This window comes from Camarhynchus parvulus, chromosome 5, assembly GCF_901933205.1.
Source record: "Camarhynchus parvulus chromosome 5, STF_HiC, whole genome shotgun sequence".
Lineage (NCBI taxonomy): Eukaryota > Metazoa > Chordata > Aves > Passeriformes > Thraupidae > Camarhynchus > Camarhynchus parvulus.
This window is the reverse complement of record NC_044575.1, coordinates 51,426,654-51,453,375: the sequence shown is the minus strand read 5'-3', so window position 1 is coordinate 51,453,375 and position 26,722 is coordinate 51,426,654. Positions and strand designations below refer to the sequence as shown.

The window sequence follows — 26,722 nt, the reverse complement described above, 5'->3', positions numbered from 1 at the left end:
TTCTGCTACAAAACAGTGGCTTTGCTCATTTTTAAATGAGAGTGTTCCAGCTCTCTCAACTTTTGCATGGCTGTGATACTCCTCTGATTGCAATGTTGTATTTTGGGGGATGGCCTAACAGCATAGGATCCAAACATTCCAAGATCCACTTGAATGTATTGTTGTTAGGTGATTTCCCAATGTGCATTTGAGTTTCATACAAATCAGGGCTTTTATAGGAGAGATGTTCAGCATATGCCCAGCCTGCAGTCTAAAGAACCGGGCTTCTTCACCTGACCACTCTCATTGGTGATGAGGAAAGGAGCCTGCAAACAAAAGCTACTGAAGGATTAGCTGTGTGCCCATGGGAATACTAAAGTCCTTCTGCAGGGTCATACACTAGCTAGAAAGGGCCATTAAAACACCATTAGAGCTCATACTTTGTGCTGAACGAGGCCCACAGCCCTGCCTGGGGTAGTGAAAATGAAGCAAACCTTCACTGGAGCCTCAGGAGTTTTCTCAAGGGGAAAGGCAGAAGGCAGAAGGAGGTGCAGGCAGAACAGGACAAGCTGTAAACTTGCAGTGCATCTGGGTCTAACCTCAGCTGCAGCCTGGTGGCTGCATGCCAACTGCATTAAAATGATAGAAGGATTTAGGCTGGAAAAGATCTTTCAGTTCATCAAGTGCAGCTGTAAACCTGAGTCCAAGGTTTGGACTTAGGCCAAACTTGGTGGACCAAGTCCACCAGCAATGTCATGACCTGTCCCACACAGACAGGACAGCTACTCACAGCTAGGAGGGACATGGCCACTCTGACCAGGCTGTGTCCCACCAGCCAGGCACCTTAGATACATGAGCCTGCCCAAATGCCATCAGGTACAAAATCCTGGAATAGCTGGCCAGCCAGGGCTCAGAGTGGCTCAGACCTTGGGTTGCTGCCCCAAATTCCTGTGTGTGCCTCCAGCCAGTGGTATCCTCATGCTTTGGTAGGGGTCCAGCAGGACCCCACAAGAGGAGCTGCGCACCACCTTGCTCAGTGGTGGCTGCTTCTGGAGGAGGCTTTTGCAGCAGTAACACACCAGGTGGTTTTGGGGCAAGATAGATGGGTGGACATGACTAGTGAGAACCTAGAAAGGAAAATCCATCAGTTAGCTCAGTGCACTCTTTGTCACATTCAGAGGAGAGACCTGTCAGCCCTGCTGAGCAGTGTCTCTGCAGGTTCCCTATCACCTCCCTTCTGCCCAAAGCCCATTTGCCCCAGAAAAAAAGGCAATTACATAAATCAGCTGTGCTTCCCTGTGGCACAGCAGGCTGAAGGTATCCTGGGCTGTGTTGGGAGGAATGCTGCCAGCAGGGACAGGGAGGTGATCCCCTCTGCTCAGCCCTGGTGAGGCCCAGCTAAGCATTGTGTCTAGCTCTGGGCTCCCCAGTACAAGGCAGACATGGACACAGTGGAGAGAGTCCAGGGAGGGAACATTAGAATGATGAAGAGACTGGACCATCTCTCTGATGGGGAAAGGCTGAGAGCTGTTCAACCTGGAAAACAGAATGCTCAAGGAGATCTTACCAATGTGTAATAAAATAAATACCTGAAGTGAGAGTGTAAAGAGAATGGAGCCAGACTGTTTTCAGTGGTGCCCACTGACAGGACAGGAGGCAGTGGGCAGTGGGAAGCCTGGGACTTTCCATCTGAACATCCAGAAACAGTTTTTCTCCCTGAGGGTGACTGAGAACTGGCACAGGTTGTCCAGGGAGATTGAGGAGTCTCCACCCCTGGAAATATTCTCTCACCCCTACAGATACTGCCCTGGGGCTCTAGGTAGCCCTGCCTGAGCAGGGGGAGTGGGATCTGATGACCTCCAGAGGTCCCTTCCAAACCCAACCACTCTGTGATTCTGTAACAGAAACAGTGAAGAGCATGTGTAACACCTGGACTTTTAAAAAAGGTGACTTCAACTTTCTACTATGACAATGAGTGATTACATTTGGAAGCTGTCCCTGAGATTCTGCTTGAGCTGAAGCCTGCTGTGAGTACTTTGCATTTACTGGTAGAAACTACACCCAGGTGGATGGTTCAGAGAACAAATGTATTTAAATTAGGCATGTGCATTTGCATCTTAATCATGTTATCATGATTAAGTAGTACCTCAGCGTTACCTGAGGCAACCATAGACTACACACCTAAAGGAAACCTGAAACAGTCAAAGCCCTTCTGCTTTACATATGTCAGTGAAGATTTTCACATCTGCAGGGCAAATCATAGATTGGCAAGCAGCATTTTAATGATTGAAAGAGACAGCCTTGTCCAGGACAGGCCCCAATTAACTACAGTAATGATGAATGCTTTGAAATAATGTATCCTGTTCCTGGACCATCACAAAATTAAATTTAGGCCTTGTCCTACTCCTAACATAATCAATAACAAAACCTCAGGATCAGATGGATGTCAGTGGATCTCCATGAAGTTATGACCAATTCTATCAGCCCTGGGGAGTTTAGTTATTGACAGAGTGAGTCTGTGCAATTTGCTATTGACTCCAATGAAGTCATGGCAATTTACTGTAGCTGAGGATCTACCACCCCCACCTCCTGCTTAATAGCAAGAACAAAAGCAATATCCATTTGGAATGGAATGGAATGGAATGGAATGGAATGGAATGGAATGGAATAGAATAGAATAGAATAGAATAGAATAGAATAGAATAGAATAGAATAGAATAGAATAATAGAATAGTATCAGTCTGTTAGGAAGGGACCTATAGTGATCATGTAGTCCAAGCCCTTTCCAGCGTTTGACCACACTCTCAGTAAAGAAATGCTTCCTAATGTCCAGTCTAAACCTCACTAATGTAGCTTTGAACCATGTGTTATGTCACTGGATCTCAAAGAGAAGAGACCAGCATCACCCTCTCTACTTCCCCTTCTCAGGAAGCTGTGGAAGCAATGAGATCACCCCACAGCCTCCTTTTCTGCAAACTAGACAGGTCCAAAGTTCTTAGCCACTCCTCAAGCACATTTCTTCCAGTCCTTTCACCAGCTTTGTTGCCCTCCTCTGGATGCCTTCAAGGTCCTCACACCCTTCGTAAATTGTGGGGACCAGGATAGCACACAATATTCAAGAAGATCCTATCAGAAAGAAAGATCACAGCTTCATGCTCTTCTGCATTGCCTAGCCTGAGCCCCTCAGCCTGTGACAATGGCCATGGCCACTTCAGTTTTAGAAAAGTCCCCGTTTCTCCATCAGAGCTGACTCAGAACAAGTGATAACCACAGCAGCTGCCTCCTCATACACCATACATCTGCTCTCATATCTCATGTCAGAGAAGCAGCTCTTGAACCCCAGGCTCCTTGGGGAATCCTTCCTTGCTGTTTCTCCCACGGTGTTTGCTGGTCAGAAGACCTCCTCACATGGGACTATGGACTCCTAGCACCATGTGGTAATCACTGCCTGGTCTTTTACCTCTGAAAACAGGGCTTTGATAAGACATTTGTGATGCCATAAAATGGATTTTTGACACTGTCACACACTCTAGCAGATGCAGCCTCTACCCCCATGTTAGTGGGAATTGCACCCACATCTGCAACAAGGTGTTTGGCCTTGTCTGGGAAGCTGAAATCCCAACTGAAGCAGCTCATCACAGATTGAATTTTCAGAACTTCGGGTTGCTCTAAAATGTGGGGAACATTTCAACACTATATGGAGAAAGCTAAAAAGAGAACAAGATTAAAGAGCTGGGGCTGCAGATAACTTTATATTCCCAGGAGTGGTTGAGGGCTGGCAATTACAGAGCTGGCTGGAGACCTGTGTGGGACCAGCAGTTGTCCTTTCCTTCTTCACTGAAGCTGGAGAGCCAGCCTTGCTGCTACTCCTTCTGAAGTCAGGTGAATGTCCTACTAGGGGCATTGCCAGTCAGCCCCCATCCCCAAATTAGCTGATGCATGCCCAGCTCTTCAGGATCCTTCCTGGCTTTTTGTCTGCCCTTCTCCTTGACTCCTCCACAGATTTCTGAAAAGTCTAGGTGTGTGCCACTGGAGGATCACTCTTCTCAAAAAGAAGAGGATCAACATGGGGAATGACAGAGAGCCAGCCCTCAGCAGAGAGGTGGGAAGTGGGTAAATCAAATATTTCTGGTAGGTGGTGGACTGGTGGTGTCTGGGAGCAGGGGAGCCAGGCAGGGGTAGCACTCACTCTTGCCTGCAGTGCTGTGAAGTCCAGGTCTCTTCTGAAGTGCTGTCAGTGTTGTTACAAATCTTTGTAATTGCTAACATGTGAGATGAGACGGAGACCTTTGGCACAGCTCCATGCTGTGGAGGGGTAACTCTGCAGATCCACACTGAGTGCCTCTGGATGTGCAATGGTGCAGTCAAGATCAGCCTGAAGCTTGGCTGAAATCTTTATTCAGAGCAAATGAAGAGGAGCAAAATGTCTTCTTTGCACATTGTCAGAAAAATCACTTTGCTTTTGGAAGAGGTTTTATCGAACAGAAAAGTGTGAATTATCAGGAGCAGTCTTTCAGGATATTTGATGCTGATGCTGGTACAGTTGTTTTTTTACTGTCCTAGGATACTGTGAATTGAAGCCATTTTGGTCCCACCTATGCCCTTCTGAACAGTGCTCAGAAATTTATAATAGAGAACCATCAGCTGGGAATGGCTTGCCAGGTCATCATTACTGAAGAAGTAAAAGCATTTTTCTGCACAGTGTCTCCCGCTGCTTTTAGGGCAGTGTACAACTGCATTTTTCCTGCAAGCTATTTAGGTTCGCCTGTATCTTAGAAAGAGATTGGAATATTTTCTGATTTCAACTTCTCATTACCACAAAATTATTATCTATGGATTGTCCATTGTGGAGAGGGAACCAGGGAAGAGAGTACAATAGAACTTGCTCTTTATTTTGATTACACATTTTCTGAAAAATCAAAGAGCACTTTGTCAGAGAAGAATGAAGTATGCATTAAAGTAACATTACTTAAAATGCAAAAATATTTCATTCAAAGCAGATTAGTTCTATTCCTTTTAGAGAGACTTAGTTGTGCTTATCTCCATGGGAACACTACTATTAAAGTCAGTGACAGATTTTTAAAGGTTCAAGAGAGAAGACGGGAGAAGTTTTATTTTTCATCTCCTATCATTTCTCTCAAGACATAAAAAAATTAATAAAATGCAGTATTAATTTAAAATGTGGTATGAATAACACTGCTACTCTCAGCAATCCAGGAGAGCTAATCCTACAGATTAGCTAAGAAAAAGGAACATATTTCCTATATATTTATTGCACGCATCCCCTAAAATTCCCCTTATTCTCTACAACAAACAGTGCAACTGTCAGCTTGGCTGATCCATGGTGCCAGAGCATCTAGCAAAAAACAAAAAAGCCCACAAAACAAAATCAGATAATCTTAGTCTAGCGTCAACCCAGGCGCAAAAAATCGCCTCCAGCAACGATGCTTTTCACACTTTGTACAAAGATTGATCTGACCAAGTCTGGCAGATGTGAAGTTGCAGTAACAAACACTATTAAATGACAAAATGGCAGCTGTACAGAGAGCAAGACATGGTGCTGTGACTTGCAAGACATCATAATTGTTGAGAAGTATTAGGGGGTTTTAACATCATCTCTGTGCCACTGCTTCCACCTTCTTGGGAGATCCATGAAGAACTGTGAGCCTCAGGAGGGTTTTATGTTTTGTTTTGTCACTCTTTCAACACTGCCATGTGCCTAAACAGACTGGATCATTGAACCAGTGTTTTCCTTAGGATACTGTGGACTTGAAATCAGAACTGAAATAAAAATGAGCTGTTGTGTTGCCTAAACATGGTGATGACATTCTGTTACAGATGTCCATGACAATGACCTCATCTAAACCCATAGTTCTCTACACTTCAGTCTTTTTCAGACAAATACTGGGAGGGGGGAAAAAAACAAGAAAGAAAAGAACAAGTGATCTCATAATGATTTTGATGAAAGCAGCTGCCCACTTCAGTTAATGCTGCACTCAAAGCATGAATGGAATGGGAAGCTTTTTAATTTGATGGGATCCATTTCAGGCTCCTCAAGTTAAACTGCCCATAAGGAGGAAATGTAGATGAGTAAGACCAATGGCTTCCTGAAACACCAGCAGACAGGCAAGATCCCTTCTTTCCGGGGAACTTATATGGGCATAAATTATTGAGTAAGACAACTGTATGAGCATGAAAAAATAGATAAAATGATGTGTTTGGGAACCTGCTGTAGCTAGACTGGGGGAAGTGAGGGGTTACCATGGTTCCTTTGCTTATTAAGGAACTCTGCTACTTAAGTCCTGTAAAGCAAACAAGTCAGAAGTGACAGTATCCCTAAAAGTCTCTACTAATTCACCTAATATATTTTTGCTTCTTTGTTTTTTGTTCTCTTTAAGGAAGCATGCAGCAAGTACAAAATCTTTTCACATCCTGGTTTGCTTCACCTTCAGTCAAAATGTTGGGTTATACATCACCAAAATCTAGATGGTTACAAGAGCAAAACAGAAGCACTGCCAACAAATGCACCCAATGGCAGAACACACTTAACAGGAGGTAACTTGCCAAGCAGTTTTGTTGCTGGTTTTTTTTTTTTTTTTCTAATTTATGTTATGGGAAAGCATTTTAGTGAGAACTGGAAATGACCAGACTCTCAGCCTTTCCCAGCACTTTCCAGTGAACAACTGCCCGTTCTTTCCTCCCACTTCACTCATCATCATGTGCAAAGGGAAGAGCATTAGTGAAACTGCCTTGCTCAGATATTGCATTACCAGAGAGCTGAAGCAGACAGAGCTCCCTGCAAGCTGAAGCACAGTTCTAGCATTCATCAACAAAAGAGCAGAGAATTTGTCTTCTTTGAGAAATTTCCTATGTACTTGCCATCATGGCCAACAAACCAGTGGTGACTTTGCTGTTGTTTTTAATATTGACTGCATTAGCTCAGTGCTCTGGCTTACATGGTGCAATGTCATCAAAGACAGCCCCCACTGATAGATTAATTTTGGCTCCCAGTATAGATGACAGCTGTATATTTACACTGCGTTTGGCAAGAAGGGATTTTTTAGAATATTGCCAAATACAAAAAGAGCTGGAAAGGTGACAGTTTCCTAAAAAATAATTCCAGGAAGGAAAGTCCATGATAACAACAAGATACAAAGCAGTCGTGTGACTTTTAGACATGCTTAACTCTTTTTTATATTCTACCTTTGGAACACATTACTATGAGCTTTCTCTGATTTCAATTTAATTATATTTTGCATTCTGGATCCTTAGAAAACTTCTCCCTTGCTGCACATTAGTCATCTTCTCTCTCAGTTAAAAATTTTATCTAATTTCCTTAATGAATAGAATATATTTCTAGGTCTTCTAGCTCGGTTTTCTAGCTATTTAGACTCCCCTTTGTTTATTACTATTAAAACAATTTAGGCAAAAACCAAAGAAAACATTGCAACTTGATGCTTTTTTCTCTTTTTCTATAATTATCTGTCTGAATGTAACAAAGGAGATAGTTGCAACTTCTTCACTTTTTATTTTTAGCCTGGTGTTTCCCTTGTTAATGAGCTATGCTTGCAATTTCTGTCCATACTCTATATTTCTTCATTTTCCTTCATTCCAAAATGGTCTGTGGGTGGATTTTCCTGGAGTCATAAAGCAGTGACACAGCTATTTCCTGTTGCCATCAAAATTCTGTAACAGAATTTCTCCCTCGACAAGTTACTAAGTTACTTGGAGTACAGCCACAAAAAAAAAAAAAAAAAAAAAAAAAGAAAAAAGAAAAAAAAATACCTAAGTTGATTGAGTTGATTGGATTCATAAAAACATTTCTGTTGCCACATAGACTTTGTGCCTTCAGTTCTGCAGATCTACAATGATTCCAGATAAGTGAGTAAACCGAGAACCTGTTCACTTGCCAAAAAAAAAAGCACAAAAACAAAAACCCTAAACAAACAAACAAACTCCTGAAAAATTTAAAATCAGATTTGTTCCAGAAAAAGGGGCTGTATTTTTCCACTTAAGTATGCCATAGGAAAAAGGAACTGGTAAGATGGGTCATTTAGTCCATTTTAGCCAGATCACATTTATTTTTAGCCTATGGAATTGGCACAGATGAGTAACAGAAGCAAAATACCTTCAGCTACATTTCCAAATTTACATACAATTCCTAGTAGGAATACCAAATGTCACCTTTTAGCTCAGAAGAGTTTTTGTAGCTGAAACCCTTGCTGTGAAAACCCAGAATTATTTACAATGCACACGGCTTTTAACTCTTTGCAAGGGTTTTTTTAAAACAAAATTTCACCTAATTCTGGAATACCTACAGTATCACTCATAAATAATCCTGCACGTGCTGCTCTGATGTGCTAAAGCCTCCATAGCTGTTAAAGCCGGATTCAGCATCATCTGTCACCCATCTGTCCTTCTCCCAGCGCTGGACCCGGCTCTTCCCTGCTACTGGTGCAAGTCAGGAGTAGCTCCCGAAACCCCTGGATTCTGCTAATGCAAACCAGACTGAGGGGACTGGAAACAACAGAGCAGAGCCATTGGTAGGTGGAGATGGCTCTTTCTTCACCGAGCTGCAATCTGCTTTATCTCTTCCTTGCTGAAGGAGGTGATGGTAATCACCACCTGCAGGAACAGATAAGAAGGGCAAAGACAGATATTGTAACAGGATCTTTAAAACTCTGTTCTCGCTAGCCATTACTCTGATGAACTGCGTGAAAATTATTCTCTAAAGTGGTAATAAGCTGAAAATGTTAGGCTCTCCTTTTAAATAAAGCAACAGCACCACAAGAACAATTGTGATTGTTAAAATACCAAGGCTCCTCTAAATGAATGTATCTGTGATATGACACAGTATGAGGTCAGATGAAGCAACTGTAACCAAGGAGGAACACCTCGAGAGAACAATGAAAACTTCGAGATCTGCAGCAAAATACTTTTTTTTTTCAACTGGAAGTTTGCAGAAGGAAGCACAAAGAGATAGAAGTTATTCAGGAAAAACAAAACTATTTTAGTCCACTGTGGGTTTTCTTTGTTTTAAAATTATATGTTTTCTGTGTGATTCATAGGATCTTCTATCAACTTGCATTTTTTAGAATTAACAGGTCCCAGCATGCCTGTATCTTCTAGACCCAGGTACTAGGTCCAAATGCACAGGATGGTATTATTATGAACTGAGTGGCTTTCAAATGTAACAGATATCTGCTGTCAAAGAGATATCAAACATCCCTGAGGGCCAAGGGATCCTAGAAACAGAAACAGGTATTTCTGTAATCAGCTGCTGGCCCTCTGTATCACATGGTCGGCTCCTCAATAAATATCCCATTGCTCTGCCTGGCTGTGCTCCCGACCCTTGGGAAATGGCAGCTCCCCGTGTGAGCTCTGCTTGGGCTTGGCCTCGCCTTTGGCCCTGGAGGTGACAGATGGCACCGCTCAGGTCTTTCGGCAGTGACTGCCATGTCACGTCTGACCCTGAACAAAGCCCAGTCTGGCTCCTGCTGCCCGCGGCAGGGTGTTCCCAGCCCAGACACAGCCAGCGCTCCTCGGCTGCCTCCTTTCCGGTGCGATGGTTGTGAACGCACAGCACTTCAGCTACCTGCCGGGGGAGACAAGCAAGGAAACAGCATCCTTGCCAGTTCAGCTTTGCATCAGGACCTGACTGGCTGCATTCCTGCAGAAGTAAACTCCCATCCCAAGCTACTCAGCATCTTGCCTTGAGGTGCTGCAGCTTCCAGAGAGAACAGTTCTCAGAATAAGCTGTGATGGGAAAAAAAGCAGTGCTGAGGAAAGGTTTGAGTGCCGTACACCCAGCTCCTTCAAGGGACCAAGGGCAGCAGCTGTGAACACGCAGGCTTTTTGCCCAGGCTAGCTGCTGCTGGGAAATAAAGTCCTGTCATGTCTAAAAGGCATAAAAAGCCACAGCTTCCAGACACCATGTCCTGCTGTAAAGCCATGCCTACCCTGCCAGCCCCATTGAGGCAGGGAATATGACCAAGGCTGGAAAAGAGAAGGCCCCACTCCAGGTGTGGTCAGAGAACTCTTGCAATGGCCATGGCATCTAGTTAAGACCTGTGGGGATGGTGGCCCTGGATTCACCACATCCTCCATGGGAACCCAGGTGTGGGGCTGGGGGCTCAGGCAGGAGCTGGGTGGCTCGGGCAGGAGCTGGGTGGCTCGGGCAGGCTGCCTGGTCCCCAGGGCTGACCAGTGGGGACGGGAACTTTGCCCTGCAGCCCTGTCGGGATGGCACAGGCCAGGGCACACACACTGGGCATACATGTTGTCCACGAAATAGGAATCATTATCTGGTGTGCAACATGCCAAGAACTGCACACTTGAGAGAGACATTGATTATCTATCAATAGATAGATAATGTGCAAGCCTGGGTACTCAGTGGTATTGCACAAATCAAGCACAAGCCACCAGAGTTTCTGCACCATTATTCATAAACAGAAATTCAGAGTTAGCAACTTCCCAAGCTCAGCCCCTCTACTAGGACTGGTTAGTTATTTCCATACGAGTTACATAAACTCAGGTAACTTCTACATATGCTCAGAGAAAGGGTCTTCATCTGGGCAGGGGTCTTTCTGACCTATAGATGTGATCTTTAGTATTACACTTAAGATGGTTCAGCAATAGGATACTTGGACCTTGAGTATTTTACCCAAGTTACCAATGGAGCCCCTGGAGCAGGTCCAGTGGAAAACAGGAAGGATAACTGGGGGACTGGAGCTCTTATGAGAGAAGGCTGAGGGAGCAGGTCCTGTTCAGCCTCGAGAAAACCCAACTGAGAGGGGACCTCATCAATGTCTACAAGTATCTGAAAGGAGAGTGGCAAGAGGATGGAGCCAGGCTCTTCTCGTTGGTGCCGAGTGATAGAACAAGAGGCAATGGCAGAAACTGATGCACAGGAAGTTCCATCTGAACATGAGGAAGAACTTCACTGTGCACTGACCATGCACTGGAACAGGTTGCCCGGAGAAGGTGTGGAGTCTCCCTCACTGGAGACATCCAAAGCCGTCTGGATGCTATGTCGTGCCATGTGCTCTGGGGTGACCCTGCTCGAGCAAGGAGCTTGGACAAGATGCCCCGTTGAGGTCCCAGACCCATTCCAAGAGCCTGTGATTCTGTGCACGTAGACGGACACCAACACCGCCATGTACTGCGTGCTTGAAGCTCCTCAGTGCCAGCAGGTCCGTGAGGGAGGGATGCTGCCTGTCCCACTGACTAGGACTCCTTCGTCGTGCTTGAAGGCACACACAGATCTGACACCAAAGAACCTCCTGACTGGGGATAACACACGCACAGAGGCACAGGCACACGAAAGTGCCGACGCGGACGCGCAGCCCACACCGCCCCTCACGCTCTCCGCGGCGAATCTGCCGCTACGGGGCGCCGCCCGGCCCAACCTTCCTGCGCGCGGCCCTGCCCACGTCGGAGCGCGCGGGCGCCGCGCGGTGGGCGTGGCCGGAGGCGCTCCGAGGGACGCGCCGGGCCCGGGGAGGAGGAGCGGGATCGGCAGCGGGATCGGCCCTTCCCCGCCGCCGGGGCGAGGCCGCAGCGGAGCGGGGCGGGGGTGGCCGGGTCCGGCCCATGGACCGTCCGTGCCCGACGCGGAGCCCGTGGAAGGAGCCGCTTGGCCGCGGGAGGCGGCGCGGGGCGGCTGAGAGCGGCTGAGCCCCGGGGCCTTCGCTTCGCCCCGTCCCGTGCGCGCCCCGCGCCCGCCGCCCGAGCGGCACCATGTCGGCCAAGGTGCGGCTGAAGCGGCTGGAGCAGCTGGTGCTGGACGGGCCGCAGCGGCACGACAGCGTGCTGAGCGTGGAGACCCTGCTCGACCTCCTGGTCGGCGTCTACGCCGAGTGCAGCCGCGACTCGCCGCTCCGCCGTGACCGATACGTGTCCGACTTCCTCGAGTGGGGTGAGCCCGGGCGGGGGCCGTGGGGCGGGGGCTGCGCGCGGTGCCCGTGAGGGGCGGCGGGCCGACCGGGGGCGGCCCGGCCCCGCGGTGCGCTCCCACCGCCGCTCCCGGCAGCGGCCGGAGACGCCGCCCCTGGATGCGGCGCCTCCCTGGGGAACACCCCCGCCGCCAGCCGGGCCTTGACCCTCCAGGTCTCCTCCCTCGGTCCCAGGCGAACCGCTTGGCAGCCGGCAGCAGCGGAGTGTCCTTGGCCTGAAACCGTGCTCGGCTTAGCCCCAAACGTCAGGCTAATCCAGTGCTCCTCGGAGGGTTTCCTACCTGGGGGAGGGGAGCAGGGGAGAGCACCAGGCTCAGGCTTTGAAATGTTGCTCTGGTGCTGGCTCCTTGCTTTAGAGAGGGCGTGTGTGTGTGTGGCTCTGATGAACCAGTTCCCGTTCATCATGCTGTCTTTTTTAATTTGGGCATGCCCTCCAAGGACAGAGTATTTCTAGGCAGCCTTTCTAAGAGCTTTGTTTAAGGGTTCCCTACTGTTAAGCAGCCTGATAACGAGAGACCTCCAGTAGTCCGGAGCATGCTGACAAAAGAAGATGTGGATACTTTTGATGGCACTTAGGATAAAAGTTTCCGAACCAGTGTTAGTTAGTAAAGGCTATTGACTAGAGGTATGCGGAGAGCAGAGATCCTGCTGCATGTCTAAATGAATTTATGTTAAAAAGGCCATGATGGCTGACTGGTTTATTCAGCTGAGTAAGTTATGAATAATAATGTGTGACGAAAGTGACTTAACTTCTCCATGGAATAAGAATTGGAGGGGAGGGAGGAGTGATCATTGCTCACGAGAACGTTGCCCCGTTTATCAGCTGTTCCATGCATGTACAGTTAATTAGGCCTTAAAAGAGCACTCTTAAAAAATCCAAAAACAACAAAAAAACCCCAACCAACAAAACAAAGGATTTCCTAAGGGAGAGGGAGGGGCAGATTTACTTCAGTAAATGCAAATGTCTGTCTTTAGCACTAGAGACCAGAGCACTAACATGAAGGGACAGCTGGTTCTCCTTAATTTCTGTGGGGACCACCACTCTTTGTCATACACTAACAAACTAAGAGGATTCACTTCCTGGACTCTTCTATTGACGTCAGTAATGCGATTGCCAACTGAATAATTAACCACTTTATCACATCTGCCCCGCAAGGCTGCAGCCTGGGGAACATTGATTATTTGTTTTGTCATGGGAGCTTTGTATGTCTTCTGCAAAGAGCATTCAGGGCTTTTTGTTTTCAAGCTGATGGCTTGAAGGAGTGAGCACCAGCAAATTGTTAAGTGTGATAGATCAGACTGCAGCATACTTTGAAAACTGAAGTTGGAAGGATTTGGGGCAGGCCAGAGAATGATATGCTTTTTCTATAGCGCTGCTGGTGGTTGTGTCTTACGGATTGATCCCAGCGTTGTCATTTTTTGTGTGATGGAGAGGCTGATTATCCAATTGTTTATAAAATAGCTTCTTTTAATTCTATTTATTGTGCTCACTGAATGTGAAAAGGTTACTGACTTGATGAAAAGTATAGCTCGCAATAAAAACAGTGTGTAGGTTTTACTGCAGTGTGGGATTACCCTGGTATAACAAAGTGCCTATTCAATAAATAATTGAAATGTATGTGAGCTACCATCTGGTGCTGCAGAGTAGGGATAAAAGTTTGTAATCCAGGCTCTTGATGGTAAGGGGGTGGACCTAAGTCTGGACTGGATATTTGTGTTCCATCAACAAGGGATACCCTTAAAACCAATTACAGTTGATACTGTGTGTTCCTTCCTTTCCTTCAAGCTGTTAAAAACAAGTAAGTGCCAGCAATGAGACACCTTTTATCTGTGTCCTAATGCCCTCACAGTGTGTTTCCACTGACAAGGAACTTGTTTCTGCCTCCAGCTAATAAGGAAAATATCATGCCAAGCATGCTAATCTTCCTTATGTCATGATGTGTCTTAATTACAGCCTGATTTGCTGTTAGAAGATATTCTGGATTAATGTGCACAAGTTTTCTGTGCTGTTATGTGTCTGTAGAAGCATCAGAGTGTAGTTAAATATTTGGGATATACTTTGAAGATCTGTGTTTCTTTATCAACTGGAGACAGAAGGAATTTCCTTTTGACAAAATGGAGACTTACCACTGACAATGGAAATAAGCTGCATAGGTATTAAATTTGAATTAAGATGAGCTATATAACAAACATTTTTTTTTACAATTGTGATTTTAAAACTGGGTGTGAGGTATCACATCTGTGAAATTCCCTGGAAATGATTCAGCGTAGCTAATGGACTTGCTTGCCTTCTTAATTGGCTAGAGAAAAATGGAGTTCAGGCGTGGTAGTTGAGGCAGGGTTTTTCTCTGGCTGTGGGGTGCAGAGGAGATTGTGAGTTGCATGGTGTAGTTGCTGGATATGGATATCTCTGCTTTCTGACAGAGCATGGTGCTGCTCATACTCTGTAGCAGGTGGATGCTGGAGAAATGGGGACTCCAGAAAATTAAGTTCCATGTTCATTTTGTGAGACTTAGGCCACCTCCTCTCTATTCAACGCCTGCGGAAGCCTTGCACCTTACCTGTGGAGGCTGATAAACTCCAAATGGTGCATCCCATTGCTTCTGTCCTATTAATTCCTCTGCTGCTTCCTGGTAGTCCTGCCACAGGCTTAAATCTTTTTCCTATTTGCTAACCATAGAAGAGCTCAGGGTGTGGTCCTTTGCCTTGAGGCAGCTTGTGGCTTCCATTGCTTTACAAATCTTGTAAGAATCTGCCATTTTAACCTTGTCAATTATAGCTTTCCCATGGTGAATGGAGCTTTCAAACAGACAGTTCTTTCCCTATACTGGATGTATAATACACATCTCTTTATACCAAGTGTCTTTGGAGAAGAGCTAGCTGAACTGCAAGTGAGGAGTCCAAAGTCCTTTTCTTCTAGTTATTTTTATTTATAGCTTCTGTTAAATAAGCTCACATCCAGTTGGTTATCACTGTTATATTGTTTATTTAATAGATATTGAAATAATGCTCAGTATTCTTAGTGGGAATTGAATTCCAAATCTGTTAGGCAGCAGACCCATGTCTACATGTTCAGAAAGGACTTCCCAAATTTGTGCTTAGCGTCTTTTAAACTGTAAGAGCTGCATCTGCTGCTCCTAAGGTGAGAAATACTGAGGAGTCCTGTTTATTTTAGTTGGCTTTGCTCATTCCTGTCTGAAAATGGGACTACCTGAAGCTATCAGCAGGCACTGCTGGTGGAGGCTGCATGGACTTTGGACTTACCTGATGGACTATAGGTGCTGCAGTGTGTATTGTCCATGCACTGCAGGGGGATGTCCCAAGAGACTTTTCCTGCAGAAAATGCTGTCCCTTGTTTACCCTGACAAGGAGAGAAGTACAAGAGTGCTGGAGCAGCACAGTCACAGCTCAGGTGTCTGCACCACCTGTCCTTTAGCTTTCAGGAACAACATGTTCCTCCCCATGGAGCCTCTCATTCTCTCACACTGAGGCATCTGAGTCTTGCATAACGCTGTGCTAGAGTGGCTGCTTGCAGGGCACCTTGCTGGCTGGCATCACTTCTGTGCTGGTTTGACATCACCTTGTTTTTCAGGAGTTATCTTAGCAGGCTGTGGCTGGTGCTCACTGCCCTTTCCTTCCAGTCACCAGGGACTGGCACAACCGGCTGCTCCGTTTTTGGACAGCTGCTTGTCACAGTTTGCAGCCAGCAGTCAAACACGTTCAGAGGAGAGTCTCAGGAATGGGCTTTATTTGTATTCAAAATGATCCTGGTGCTGCACAGCCTCTCTTGCTTCAGCCTTTGTTTCCTCTGAGCCCGTTTCATACTGCTGGCCTGCTGCAGAGGGCAAGGTGGCACGTGTCCCCAAACACTTCATTCAATGTTGTCTCACTCCCAGACTCTGTGCTGGCTGGTCTCTCTGTGGCAGCACCTCAAACCCCATGTAAGAGCAGTTTAGTAGTTTGTTGTTTTTGTTTGATGCAGGCTCACAAAACACTTCTGTGGAATGTTTCTCCTCATTTGTTATGACCTGTCAGTTTGAATGCTGACTTACCTTCTATGTTCTCAGTTTGTGCTGCTACCCACCTAGAGTGGTGTTCTGCTTTTGGATGGTGGTGGTGGAGTTTTTTGTCTCTGTGTTTGTTTTTATTTTTTCCTGAGAGGAACTCTAATGATGCTGAAGCTGTGGGGAACATGAAGAAGATGCAGATGATTAGCACAAGTAGGCCAGCTTGGCACTTGCTGCTGAGCTCTTGAAGACAGTCTGGCATAATAGACAGTGGGTGCTGTTGTAGTAGCATCAATATATTCCCAGTGTGGACTAGAGGAGAGAAAAAACGTACACACAGAGTGCTCTAGCCTAGCCCTGAATTGCCACTTTTGGGTATATATTTGTTACACTTGAGTCTGGACCATAGATGGAAAAAATCATGCACAGAGCATTGACTAGGAAGGGCTTCTGTGCTGGTGCAGTGATTCACAACTTTAGGTCACTGTTGGGATTGGTGCTTCAAGTTTGGATCTTCCATTTGGAGGGGCTCTGTGAGCTCTGCAAGTTGAGTCCAAGGCCTAGTCCCTCCTCCTTTCAGTTCTCCTTAAAGAGACACCTTAACTTTTCAGATAAAAAAATACCTAATTAGGGGAGGGATAACCTTGCAGGGTGGCCTTTCTGTCAGAACAGTGCAAAGCCTGTTCTCTCAGCCTGAGAGCAGTGGTGTTCAGAAGTGTACATGTGAGTCTGAGAAAGGTCTTTCCAGCCTGCACTAGAGCATCTTCTAAACCAGCTGCAGGGTTGACCTAGTCCTGTGCCACAGGTACTGCTGTACTAGAAAAAGTACTGGCTAAGGGCAGGGGCGCAATGTGTGGCAAGTGTGCTGCTAGCATGGGAGGCAGAACTATCCTCAAGTGTTTTTGAGATGACCTCAGAGCTGATGGACTTTTAGTGTTGCTTATGAGGATCTGTTGGTCTTTTGGGGTTACACCAGGAAAAACTGTCACTTGATAACATGTCATATCTCTTGACTTGAGGGCTTAAATTCCTTTATTTCTTCCCTTTAGGACTCCTCTCCTTCCCCTGCTTGCGGAAATACACATAAAAATTCAGGAAGGGGCCTCAGGCTCTGCCAGCTCGTATAATGTTCTTCTCTTTGCAGGCAGAAGCTGTGCAGTAAGTGATGAGCCTGTTGGGCACGTGTGTAAAGTGACAGTGGTTGGATAATGAAGATAGCTGATGAACAAGAGAACTGAATTTCAGATTTTGGCTAAGTCTCCTCTACATCATCCTCTATCCACCAAAGCCTGTTATGATTCCTTAGACCAGAGCTAGTGGCAGGAGGGTGTGCACTGGAGGCCCACTGGGGCAGAGTACAGCTACAGGTGCCTTGCAGATGTTCTGGAGAGGTGAGTGGTGGTGGTGGTGACCATGGGTTTTTTGTGCAGTGTGGATGCAGCTGGAACTCTTCCCTGCTCCAGAAGGCTTTCCTGTGGTTGTAGATGGGGCACCATAGCTTGGATCACCTTCTGTAACAAGGTCATCCGGCAGAATAGTGTGGCCCTGGCTGCTGAATCCCAGTTTCCTGCATTCTCTGCTTTGATGAAACTGGTTTTGTTCTTTCCAAAGATGTATGTTTGGGCTACTTCAACATGAATTAAGCCTAACTGCCATGTTAGCTTTGACAGCATTGTAGTCAGTGTAGCAACATGAGTGCATGTGGTTAAAATCCTGCTGCTGTATGATGCTGGACTCTTTACAGGACATCTGTTTTAATCTAGTATTTTTAGAATGAGACAGAATCTTTTAATGACTTTTTCTGTGAAACTTCATGCTGTGAAGCATTGGGACTGAATGTTGCAGTCATGTTTAAGTAACAGGGTCTGGAGGATGAGAGGCCCATTGGCATGTGAGGGTAAAGTGACAGATGGCCTGGGTGAAGATTGTCTTTTGTCCCAAAGAAGGAAGTCACTATTGCTTTTCTCCTGTGCATGAAGGTGCTAATAAATAGCACCAGTCTTTAGTTAGGGCTTGAGGAATTATGTGGCGTATTGAAGGCTGTGATCTATATTTTGCATTTAAATTTTGTTTATCTATGAAAACTCAGAAGGGGGTAAATAAGCTACTGATAAGTTTCTCTTCATCCTGGAAAATATGTGTGTAGCTAGTAGTTTCTAGATGGTACATGATAAAGTGTAAGATTATAATGCAGAAGTAAGATTTCATAAGCATCCATAAATCTAACTCTTTTCCTGTCTTGTTTCACTTGCAAATCTAAATTATTTTCATATTGAGTTTTCACAGATAATATTAAGATATAATATTTTGCAAAAAAAATTGACTCAATTTACATCCTTAAAACTTGCATGGTTGTCAGAATTAAAAATTATCAGTGGAAATGTCTTGAAAGTCAGTTTAGTCAACAGATCTAGTACAATGAACTTTTTTATCAAATTAAGTTGAATTAATCTATTTTTGCAAACAATGTGTAGGATGGAGTCAGTTTCTTCCACACCTACTAGAACAAATGACTTTAATTGTGTGAATCAGAATTAAAATACTTGTTTCATTAGCTGTTTTTAGCAAGTTACTTCTACTTATGGTTGATTATTATTTTAGGTTTTAGGAATGTTGATCTGTAATTGAGATTAGCTGGGAATGTTAAACTACAGATTCTTTAAATTTATAAAAAATTACACTTTTTCCTTTGCATGTAATTTGAGGCAATTCATGCAAGCTGGTTTAAGATGGGTATTACAAAAAGGAAGAATTATAATACTTAACAATTGCAAATTTATATGTGCCATTAACAGAATGCAGTGCCTAGAATTATGAAAAATTTTATGGGTTCATCTTTTTCATTACCAAAGTCTGAAAAAATCAGTAGGACAATGGACCACAAATAAACAGTTTAGAAAACTAGAAGGGACTTATTCAAGCTTTTTAATGTATTTTTGCTTTTGATAATACTTTAAATAGAGTTGACATTTGTTTCCTAAGTCTCATAAGGTACACTTGAGAGTTCCAATGTATTCTTGATTTACCAAAGGCTTGTATCATGCTCACTGTTATATCCCACTGAAGTGCTAGGGGTTTTGCATTTTATTATATATATATGTGTGTGTAATAAAATATACATATATATATATATATATATATATATATATATATATATATATGTATTTTAAAGGGATTTAATTTAAAATATTCTCCAGATCTGAGAATTTTATGTACATTTGCTCTGTGGTTCAGTGTGATCTGTTCATTTTTTAGCTGTCTCTTAACACTAAAAGCTTCCAGCCTATTTTTCTCATCAGCATATGCAGATTGCCAGAATGCAGGCTTTCATTTATAAAGATCTTGTTCACTAGAATGAATTTCTTCAGTAGGAAACTACACACAGTTTTCTTAAGCCCTGATTTTGCATAGACCTCAGTAATCATGTCTGGAGATATACTTAGAGTGCATTCAGATTAAGTGTGTGCATCCATCATTTCCAGCTGAGGCCTTAGGCATCCTCAAGTGCCTGAGATCTTAATTTCTATCATTCATGTCATCAGGGTCTTAACACTGAAACGTGTTATTACTTAACCATGGCCTAAAGCTTCAAATGTGATTAGTTCCTCTGGATACCCAACCTAAGACATCTATAAAGAGTTTGAGCTTTAGAAAATGGTGGGGATATCTTTACCAAATATTAAATCATTGAAACTATGTGGAATTTATTAATCAGATGTGCACTAGTGAGGTCTGAGATACAGTTTTTAATTTGTTTAAGTGCAGTGCCATTGAGGGGTAAATATGTATATGTGCCTTTCCCCAAAAGGCTGAGAAGAGGTCAGAAGCAGCACCAATTTCAAATATATCCCAAATTCTTTTCATAATTTATAATTATTCTCCAACATAAAAATAAACATGGATAATTGCTTTGTGAAGTCCTGCTTGGAATGTTTATGCCAGTTCAGAGAGATGTGCATGCTCAGGGTTTTGGAAAAGTCAATACAAAATTCTGTCTGGACTTTTAATTCAGCTTAAAGCTGAGTTATGTTGTTCTAATTGTCATCAAAAGATTTGGTGAAAGGTGAAATAACAAGTAAAATGACACCTGTTTTAAACTTGTTTGAGGCGATATATGGAATGCAGTCTTAAAGAAGTGTTGCAGCAATTCTGGCAATATTGTACTTTATTTGGGACTGTGTAGTTCGTGGGGTGTGGATTCATTCTTGTTACAGGAGGTATGACTTTACCCAAAGCACAGCAACCACTGTAGAGGTATGGGGGTTGTCTATTAGGATTTCCCTGCCAGTAATGGTCCCTTAGCCTAAGAACTGCACTGTATGCCTTTGAAATCTCTGTCCTCATCTGAGGGAGCACAAGGTTTCTAGTAATTGCATTGTAATACTCATGGGACATCTGGAATCTTTTTCCCACTCTTGAGAATTCCTCTGTCCCTGGTTCCCCCCACTGCTCCTTAACAGAGATTTGATGTGTACCTTGGGAGTGGACAGGAAATGTCTGCATTACCTTGCACACCTTAGGATTGCTGATGTTGTTATAACATGGCTTCTGTGATCTTCATTTTGCACATCCTTACTCAAAAGTTGGCTTCCTCATGGAGCTTTTCTATGTGCTGCCAGCCTTACTGCTGCCCATGTGACTTGGATTGTCAATGCAGGAAGCTGGAGTGTTCAGAGTGCTTTTATTTTACTGTAATTAAGGCAGAGTAGAAACAGCAGGAGAGTGACTCCAGGCATGAAGATCCTATTATATCATTTTGAAATATGCTCCCAAAGGTTTGCTTTTTAAGATGCATGTTTAGTCTTTAGATTTAGCTCTTTTTCCAATAGGATTAGTTAGGTTGTCATGTGTTTTTGTTCCCTCCACCCCCATTTCTGTGTATCATGACTGCATAGCCGTGGTCTGTCTTTTATGAGCCCTCAGAGATGGTCACCCAGTGTGCAAGCTCTGCAGGCTTTGTTCTATAGGCTTCTAGTTTTTGGACTCTGGATCCAAAGGACAAAAAGCAAATTTTCCCTATTGTTAGGTGTTTTTCCTATAGTCAGGTGTACTTGGGTAAGATGTTTGTATTAAAATTTTTAAATTAAGGATTTAGGTTTCTGTGTCTAGTCTGTGATTGCTTGCATTATGTCACCATGAAATGGGAATGTAATATCTGACCACATTTTCTTTCTTTTTAGTTTGTATGCTCTTTAAGCTAAGGAGGGAATCTCATTCTGTTCTCCCTATCAGTGGCTACTTTTATGGTGGCATTGTTGCCCTGAAATGCTCTCATGTTAGATGTTTTGAAGGAAAAGACATTTTTGTGATTCAGAACCATGGGACTTCCACCAGGATGCTGTGAGAAGAAAAGTTTTCATGTACAAGAGGCTAAAAGTGATCTAAACCTCAGTGGAGTAACTGATAGATGTTGAGTTGTAAGTGCAGAGTGAAGGCTGGAGCCTGTGGTATTTAATATTTCTGTCTTTACTGGGTAATATGTATTTTTCCTAAACTCACAGCATTTCATCTGTCACAGCACACTGAGAAGTTGCAGGTCAGCTGTGTCACAGAGAAGCAGCCCACACCTTTTCCTTCCAGAGCAGCTTTAACTAGTTGTAGTAAAATGCCTTAGGTCATGTGGCATCATATCACTGCATAGAGGAGTTAAGTTTGACTGTGTTAACTTACTCTGGTATGTAATTGAAGATTTCCATTACCAGTTAGTTCAGCCTTTGGTTTCCTGAACAGTTGATATTTAAGTTGGGAATAATGTCAATATACACACAACTGTTTTTAAACTGTGGTTCTTCTGGCCTGGTACTCCAGATAACCTGGGACAACACAGTGTGGGGGATGCCTCACTGGAGGCTGTATCAGAGCCACAGATTGTCTTTATCTTACCCTAGAAGTATTTACTGGTTATTAAGGCAACTGAAACTCTGGTTATCAGTGTGTGTTTACTACTGTGGGCAGCAGGATTTGCTGGATTGGATGTAGTGCTGTACCAACAGGGCTATACTGGGCAGGCTTGACCCTGGCAGGCATCACCTAGTCAGGTTTAACATCTGTGGCTAGAAATAATCAATCCTTGTGCATCCTGAAGTTGACTGTGATGTGAATTGGGAAGATAAAAGCCCTGACATTCTGTGAAGGAGGGAAGTGGGAGATTTTTAATTAAGAAAATTAGAAGCTATTTGTGAAGAAGCTTTTACTGCCCTTAGGAAAGGGCTTTGCAGTAATTTTCATCCGTGTTGAAGGTATGCATGCGTTGGAGTGGCTCAGACCAGGAGAAGTTGCCCTGGTTTATCCTGACAGAACCAAAGCTGTATGTTATCTAGGTGTAGACTTCCTGTTCTTGTGGGTAGTGTTAAACATCGTAAAGATTGTGTTTAACGTTTCAGGCATGTTTTGAGGGTGGGGATAGCAGATACTACATTCCATCCTCTACCTTTTGTATATAGCATTATACTTCCCTCACACTGTGAAACATCACAAAATTCAGCATGACAAATGCAGTCTTGCTATGTGCAGCTGTAAAAGTTGGGGAATGACCATCTAGACAGCAGCCTTACAAAAAAGGATTTGTGGATCCTGGTAACATTAGTTGAAAAAGTCAGTGGTGCATCATTGTAGAAATGGAAGCTGCCTGAGTACAGGACTGCATCTGGAGAGTGTCGCCAGCAGGCTGAGGGAAGTGATTGTTATTCTCTTTACACCACTCTTCCAAGGCCACTTCTCTTGTACTGTGTCTAGTTCAGGGCTTCCCAGTACAGAAAAACCACTGGGAAGCTGAAATGAGTCTAGGAGTAAAGCACTGATGTGGCTGAGGGCCTAAAGAACGTGAAATGCAGCAAAAGCCTGGGATGCCTGGAGAAGGAAATCTCATTGTTACCTTCCACTGCCGCATGTGTGGTTAGGGAGAACAGAGAGGCAAATGCTTCCTGGGTGCACTGCCAAGAAGTACAAACAGTGGATACAGGCTATGGCAAGGAGGATTCTGATTCTTTGCGAGAGAAAAATAAAAGTACTCCTCCTGAGGATGGTCTTGCACTGGAAGAGTCACCCAGAAAGATGAAAGGCTCTTTATCCTGGCAACAAACCTCAGCTGGACAAGCCCTTTGTCACCTGATTGAACTTTGATGTTATCAGCTTTGAGTAATTTGGGTGGATTCTGATGTCAAAAAGTCCCTTCCAACCCAAGTTTACTCTGAGGTTCAGTATATTTTTTTTCGAGTTAACAAATATATTTAACCTCACGGGTGCTCTAATAGTAAATAGTTGTTCTTCATACTTCCCAGAATGAAAAGCAATATGTGACGTAGCATCTTCTTGCTGTGGATAAAGTAACTAATACAAGTTTTTTTGATAGTCTCAGGTGGTCACCTTGGTTGGCTGGCATTTTAGCACAGTCTGAACATGAGTATTGACAAGCTTTTAACTAGACTTGTTAAATGAAGGGAAACTGAATTTGGTTTGTGCTTTTCTTCCATGTATTTGAAGAAAGCACCAGTTTCCTTGTTCGTGGCAGTGAATTTGCCAGAATAGGTTTTAAGAACTTTGAACCTACATTTTATGTTTAGTGCTCTCTCTCAAGTGTGGTTTCCTTATGTCTAGTTAGCCTTGATAGCACTCGGATATTTTAAAGCATTCCTCTGTGGAGCTGTCAGAAGAGCCTGCCTTCCCTGCATGACTGTGAACCTGAATCATCCTTTATGAAAAGTACAGGTTTAGTTGTTGTACTAGATATGTTCTCATATCACAAAGGATCTCTTATCTAGTAGGGCTCCTAATATGCTTACACCTGACACTATAAGTAGTCTAGGTAAGCAGTTGCTAACAACAGGGTGAAACAAATGTTCCTCATAAGAGGAAGATGTAATGGGAGGTACTAGCTGGGGTTTTTTGTTTTCTCTGTAAACTGAGAATTCATATGACTTACATGAAGTTGGACTTGCAACATGTTTTTAGTGCCGATATTCTTGATTGATGATAGTAGACTCAGCTAACCAAAATGCACAGCAAATTCAGTGTTTCAAAATCATATTGGTATGTGGAAGGGCTATCAATGATGAAGATAACAATGCACAAATGGGATAAAACCTAAGAAATTAATCCTTTAGTGCTGTTTTCTACTTAGAAGGTATCCAAAGTGGCACTTGACTTTCTGTACAGTGAATTTATATCTGTGTCTTTGAGTATTTTGCTTACAGCAAAACCCTTGCAAAATAATAATATTCTTCAAAATTCCTACATTCCTAAATGCCTGGAAGTCTGGTAGATACCCTTCTCAGAGAACATACATTGTCAGCTATGTCATGAAGGCATTCATTGAGAGCACTATATAATGTAATGGTCCACTGCCCTTCTGGGGCAAGCACTGTGGCTGTCTGTGTCTGAACAGTTTATAATGTGTGTTCATTTTTCAGAAGAAACTTTTCTCAAAGTATTGTGTAGTTGTTTCAGATGCTCTGGTGCTTGCACACTGTGGAGGTATTTTGGGGGAAAAGATAGTGAAATAATGACAATAACTTTTTTTGTGGACTGTCTTGCTGCTTAAAACTACTGAGAAATACCATTCTCCTCCTCTTATGCCCAAATTTTCTCTTTCATTTAATTGTTCAGACTCATCACTTTTCATTTCTTACTTATTCTATACTTTCATTTCTTATTTAGAGAAGGCACTTTGTAGTGATGTCTTCAAAACAGCAGAGCACACTTGTGCACACATGGCAGCAATGATTTTTTGTGTCAGTGGCTGTAATATGTCATTGTGCACATTGGTAATGATAGCTCTTTCTTCCAGTTTGTGCTTGATAACTACAGAATAAATAATACAGACCTCACTGGAAAATGTGCTCCAGTAATTCACCTTCAGAGCTCTGTGGGTGACAGCTGGTGAAAGATAATGGATTATCTTTCTGCAAGAGGAAAGCATGGGCAAGACCTACTTCTTACATCAATCTCCTTGCCCTCATCTCTTCCTCCCCCCTCATGTCCCATATAACACTTAAGAACCTGTCCTCTCCATTTTCTGAGGTACTTGGGTGGAGATTGCTTGTTATCACTTTTGTGTTTAAAAAAATTGAAAAAAAAAGTTATTGGCAAGGAAATAAATTTAGCTGTGCATAACAATTCATGGAAGAGGAAATCAACACTGTCTGCTTGTAATCTTTTAACACATATCCAGAAATAGATTTTTGGAGAGTCACAGTATTTGTTTTAAAATTTATAATATTGGAATAAAAAATAAGCAGATCTGTGAATTAGAAAGGAGTGGAAAAAAACATTATTTAAAGTCCAAAATATTGGTCAATATACTACAAACATTGGTCAAGATGTCTTTACCTGGTACTTCTAGAAGTTCCTGTACTTTAAAGTAAACTTTAGGTTGAGATTTCTACTGAAATGTCTGTTAAGAAAAATTTTGAAGGAGAGATGGAACTGATCGTACTCAGTGAAAAACTTCTCACGAGATAACAAAGATTCTTACTAGACTTGGGGTTTTGAATTGTTCGAGTATGTTCACATAAGAAAGGTGAGATTCCAAAGTGACTTCTTGGTTCCTTAAAAATGCACTCCCTAGAGAGTGGCTCTTCAGAAGAGTAATTCCTTAAATTTTGATTTCATGTAATACAGTTGTAAGTGCTCCTGTTTTCTTTCCTTCCTTTAAAATACAGCTGAATAGTCAATCAGGAGTGAGTTTTTGCCAACAACTGCATAAGCTACTCTGCTATTGTAAAATTGCTTTAAACAATTAGGTACATTTCTGTTCCTGTGTAAGAGTAATGACTGGTGCAGTCTGAGCGTAGTAACAGACATGGTGACACAGTGACCCTTGCTGCTTGTGCAGATAATGCAGTGGAGTAGTTTAACACATGACTGTTCCTTCTTTTTTATCATGACTGATACTTGTTTTGAAAGATTTTACGGACCTAGGTTTTTGTTGTTTTGTTTTTTTGGTTTTTTTTTTTTTTTTAATGATGCTTCTGTGGACATGTTTTAAAATTCAAATTATATAGGAAACGAGAGTTAAACATCAAGAAATTATTATAAAAGTGAAATTTTGGGGCTGTTAAATGTATAAACAGTAGAACAGTTGCCAGAAGTATAGTCTTCAAGGCTTTTTAACGCCTTTCCAGACAATTTGATGAACAAAAAAGCAATTTTTATAAGCAGTCATCTTTCCCCCCAGTGCTGTGGGTTATTTGTGTCCTGCAGACCATTGCCACAGACCTGCACTGTGTGTGTACCTGCTCATGAGAACCAGAGTGAAGCTGTATGTTAAAGCCATGAAACTACCAAGAGATTTTTGATAAATGTCATGTCCTTGCTTGATTCACAGTGGCAATTCAAAGATGGAATAATGTATTACTGAGAACATTTCTCATGAGGCTGAAAAAAAAAAAGAGCCCTAAGTGACATATATATTGAGTATCTTATGTAAAGTAAAGAAAAAAAAATAGACAGCTCTTCCAGACTTTTACACTAGAGAATTCCAAAGAAGTTTATGGAATAAAAGGATTACATAGCCTCAGCTCCACAATACTCATATCAAAAATGAACCTAGCTTGTCTGAATTACAGTATCAACGATGAAGAGTTTGACAGTCTTTATAAGATTGTGGTTTGGGACTGAATGTGCTTTTAAAGTGAGTTGATGCAAGTGGAAAATATTACTGAAGAGCTAAAACAATCATGAAATGGGTAAAGTACCCAAGGTTTACTTAGATGACACTGGAGACAAATTAGTAAAGGAAAATATTAAATTCTATATGGAAAAAGAAAAGGGAATGGGGTATAC

At 43.1% G+C, this 26,722-nt stretch overlaps 1 protein-coding gene across 2 annotated transcripts in view; it reads left to right on the top strand.

The window, feature by feature from the left end:
• Window positions 1-11,718: 11,718 nt before the first annotated feature.
• CDC42BPB (CDC42 binding protein kinase beta) overlaps window positions 11,719-26,722 on the top strand; it is a 91,996-nt gene continuing 76,992 nt past the window's right edge. For both annotated transcript variants that reach the window (XM_030950442.1, XM_030950443.1), the window contains exon 1: window positions 11,719-11,896. In XM_030950442.1, coding sequence (XP_030806302.1) covers window positions 11,719-11,896 — 178 coding nt within the window. The remainder of the gene's footprint in view (window positions 11,897-26,722) is intronic.